Source organism: Myotis brandtii, unplaced genomic scaffold (assembly GCF_000412655.1).
Source record: "Myotis brandtii unplaced genomic scaffold, ASM41265v1 scaffold58, whole genome shotgun sequence".
Lineage (NCBI taxonomy): Eukaryota > Metazoa > Chordata > Mammalia > Chiroptera > Vespertilionidae > Myotis > Myotis brandtii.
This window is the reverse complement of record NW_005370176.1, coordinates 1,502,526-1,506,822: the sequence shown is the minus strand read 5'-3', so window position 1 is coordinate 1,506,822 and position 4,297 is coordinate 1,502,526. Positions and strand designations below refer to the sequence as shown.

Sequence of the window (4,297 nt, the reverse complement as noted above, 5' to 3'; positions counted from 1 at the left end):
GTGCAGGAGGCAGCTGATCGATGTTTCTCTCTCATCGATGTTTCTATTCTCTATCCCTCTCCCTTCCTCTCTGTAAAAAAAAAACACACAATAAAATTTTTTTTTTTTTAAAAAAGAGGGAAGTTTATATCATTACAGACCTATCTCAGGAAACAAGAGAAATTCCAATAAACAACCTAACATCACATCTTAAAGTACTAGAAAAAGAACTAAAGCAACACAAAGTCAGCAGAAGAAAGGAAATAGAAAACTTAGAGCAGAATTAAATGAAATAGAGAAAGACTATACAAAAAAATCAATAAAGCAAAGAGCTGGTTCTTTGAAAAGATTAATAAAATTGACAAACCCTTGGCTAGATTCAGAAAGGGAAAAAGGGAAAAGAGCCATGTAAACAAAATCAGAAATGAGAGAAAAATTACCACAGATACACAAAAGATCATACTAAAATATTATGAAAGACTATATACTACCAAATTCAATAATCTAGAAGAAATGGATAAGTTCCTAGAAATATATAACCTTCCTAGACTAAGTCATGAAGAATTGGAAAATCTAAATAGACTGTTCAGCAGTGAGGAGATTGAAGAAACCATCAAAAACCTCCCAAAAACAAAAGTCCAGGCTTCACCAATGAATTCTACCAAACATTCAAAGAAGATTTAAAACCTATCCTATCAAACTCTTCCAGAAAATTGAAGAAGAGGCAATGTTTCCTAACATATTCTATGAGGCCAATATAACCCTGATACCAAAACCTGGCAAAGATAACACAAAAAAAGAAAACTACAGACCAATATCTCTGATGAATAGATGCAAAAATCCTAACCAAAATACTAGCAAATTGAATACAACAGTATATCCAAAAAATAATACATCATGATCAAGAGGGGTTCATTGCCGGGGCACAAACAAGGATGGTCCAACATACACAAATCAATCAACATAATACACCATGCCCTAGCCTGTTTGGCTCAGTGGATAGAGCATCAGCCTGCAGACTGCAGGGCCCCAGGTTCGATTCCAGTCAAGGGCACATGGTTGGGTTGTGGGCTCGATCCCCAGTGGGGGGGGAGAGGGTGCAGGAGGCAGCCAATCTCTCTCTCCTTCTCCTTTCCTCTCCGAAATCAATAAAAATATATATATTTTTTTAAAAAAAAACATAATACACCACAAATGTGGTACACTACATGAACATATTAAAGATAAAAATCATAAGATCTTATCAACAGATGCAGAAAAAGCATTTGATAAGATATAACATCCATTTATGATTAAAACACTCAATAAAATAAGAATAGAAAGAAAGTACCTCAACATAATGAAGGCTATATATGATAAACCCTCAGCTAATATCGTACTCGATGTTGTAAAACTGAAAGCTTTTCCAGTGCATGAATTTGTGCACGGGTGGGGTCCCTTGGCCTGGCCGGGGATCGGGGCTAATGTTGGGGAGGGGGAAGCCAGCCAGGGGAAGGGACCACAGGAGATTAGCCGGCTGGGGGGGAGGAACCATGGGAGGTTGGCTGTGGGAGCACACTGACCACCAGGGGGCAGCTCCTGCATTGAGCATCTGCCCCCTGGTGATCAGTGCACATCATAGCGACTGGTCAACCGGTCATTCAGTCACTTGGGCTTTTATGTATATAGATAGTGCTGGAAGTCCTAGCCAGAGCAATAAGGAAAGAGAAAGAAATAAAAGGCATCCAAATAGGGAAGGAAGAAGTCAAACTGTCACTTTTTGCAGACGACATGATTCTATATATAGAAAACCTTAAAGATTCCACCAAAAAACTATTAGAAACAATAAACAAATATAGTCAAGTTGCAGGATACAAAATCAATGTGCAAAAATCCATTGCCTTCCTGTATAACAACAACAAAACTTCAGAAAAAGAAATGAAAACAAAAACAAAAACAATTCCTTTTGCAATTGCAACCAAAGAATAAAATACCTAGGAATAAACTTAACAAAAAACGTGAAAGACTTATATACTGAAAATTACAAAACATTATTAAAAGAGATTGAAAAAGACACAACAAAATGGAAAAATATCCTGTGTTCATGGATTGGAAGAACCAACATAGTTAAAATAGCCATATTACCCAAATCAATATACAGATTTAATGCAATCCCCATCAAAATCCCAGGTTAACAGTAAGTATACTTTAAGCACTTAATAAATAATTGATTACAGAAGTTTAAAAATAGAATGATACACCAAATCAACTACTTTCCTCTTAAGACAAAACAAGAACCATTATATTTAAATTCAGCAAGTCTTGAGCACGGTAATAAAAGACTTTGGGAAAAAAGCATTTAAAGAAAAAACTCAAAGAACAAAGTATTTTAAGTAGGTAAAAAACAAAACCACTTTTAAGTAGAGAGGTCTAAAAACTATAACCTTATCTCTTGGCTGTTTTTGAAAATCAGTACTGCTACTGGGCATTTTACAAAATTTTTTATAAGGTGAGTAATTCAAAAGTCCAAGCTGGCTAGGCTGAGAAAGATCTTCCAGAATCAGCCTTTCAGACCTTGAGGGATTACAGGCATAATCGGAATTTTCACTTGGACTAACACTAGAGAAAAAAAGAAAAGATGCATTTTAGTTCTTTGATAGTTTAAGTATTCACTCCAAATTTCTATACATTAAATAAGGAATAAAGAAAAGCATCTGAAATGCTGCTAGAAATTGGATTCACACTTAAGAACTTAAGGCTTCAACGGAAATTTTAAATAAAACATAATTAATTTTAAACTAGCAATCTGTGTATTTCTAGAGCTTCTATGCTAGAAATACTTGTTTCAAAAAGCAATCATAATAATAGATGAATAAGGCACCAAATATATATTTCATACTGTGTCCCTTAATATGTGCTTTCTTAATATGTACATGATTCTCCAATATTTCTATTTTCTCCTAAACTGAGTTATATTTAAAATAATAGAATATTATTTCCTATTCTAGAGACATTAGAAACACAATAATAATGAAATTCAGACATTTTACATTTGTAAATTAAGTCATACTCTGAATTCTATATGTGATTTTATTTACTTACCTGGATAACTCTTCCCCTAAACTCTGCAAACTCCATTCTGTTATTTTTAGTTCATGTCTTAAGGAAGCAACATTTGCAAGCAAACTTTCTTCTTCATTGTCTTTCTTATAGTAGTTTGATGTATTAGATTCCATTTATTTCTTAAAAAAAAAGAAATGACTTTCTCGTACCTTGCCAAAAAGAACCTGTGGTGTCAATCAAAATACTCTCATATTAATGGAGTTTAATTATTTTTCTATTTCTGAAGTTGTGAAAGCTTTCATGGTAATTTAAAACAAAAAAAAAAAACACACATTTAATTTCTCTGAAGTGTAAAGCTGTAATGGAAAGTTCTATAGAATTTAAATGAATCAATTTTCATTATAGCCAGGGTCTAGTTATTATAGATCCCCTTTTCTAAACAATTGTGTGAACTCAGTATTTTTATTCCATGTTAAAGATGAAGAAAATAAGAATAAGACAGATTAGCCCTAACCGGTTTGGCTCAGTGGATAGAGCGTCGGCCTGCGGACTGAAGGGTCCCGGGTTCGATTCTGGTCAAGGGCATGTACCTTGGTTGCGGGCACATCCCCAGTAGGGGGCGTGCAGGAGGCAGCTGATGGATGTTTCTCTCTCATCGATGTTTCTAACTCTCTATCTCTCTCCCTTCCTCTCTGTAAAAAAATCAATAAAATAAATTTAAAAAAAAATAAGACAGATTAAATAATATACTCAAGGTCACACAAACAGTAAATAATGGAACCAAGATTTAAACCTAAGTCCTCAGGATCCAAAGACCTTTTAATTGTCACCCTGCAATTTTCTTATTATATATCAATTTCAATATGAGGTATTTGAAGTTACATTACAAGCTCTGGATATCTGATAAAATTGGTATCATTACAGTCATTCATATTTTCTGAAAGGCAATTTATTACCAAATAAAGATGATCTGCTTCTCCCATTCACAATGGTTATAAATTTTTAAAAGCACACACATTCACATCACAACCAGAGATCAAAATGATCTTTGGTGGGTTAACTCATGGAAATCTATCCTATATAATAAAGAGGTAATATGCAAATTGACTATCACTCCAACACACAAGATAGCTGCCCCCATATGGTCACAAGATGGCCAGCAGGAGAGGGCAGCTGGGGGAGACCAGGCCTGCAGGGGAGGGCAGTTGGGGGCGACCAGGCCTGCAGGGGAGGGCAGTTGGGGGTGATCAGGCCTGCAGGGGAGGGCAGTTGGGGG

The 4,297-nt window shown here is 35.3% G+C and overlaps 1 protein-coding gene across 1 annotated transcript in view; it reads right to left on the bottom strand.

Annotated features, from left to right (window-relative positions):
* Positions 1-4,297, bottom strand: part of CCDC18 (coiled-coil domain containing 18) — a 153,774-nt gene that overhangs the window by 138,135 nt on the left and 11,342 nt on the right. The window contains exons 3-4 of the mRNA XM_014550012.1: positions 3,061-3,249; positions 2,403-2,577 (exon numbers count right to left, since the gene is read on the bottom strand). Coding sequence (XP_014405498.1) covers positions 2,403-2,577; positions 3,061-3,194 — 309 coding nt within the window. The 5' untranslated portion in view covers positions 3,195-3,249. The remainder of the gene's footprint in view (positions 1-2,402; positions 2,578-3,060; positions 3,250-4,297) is intronic.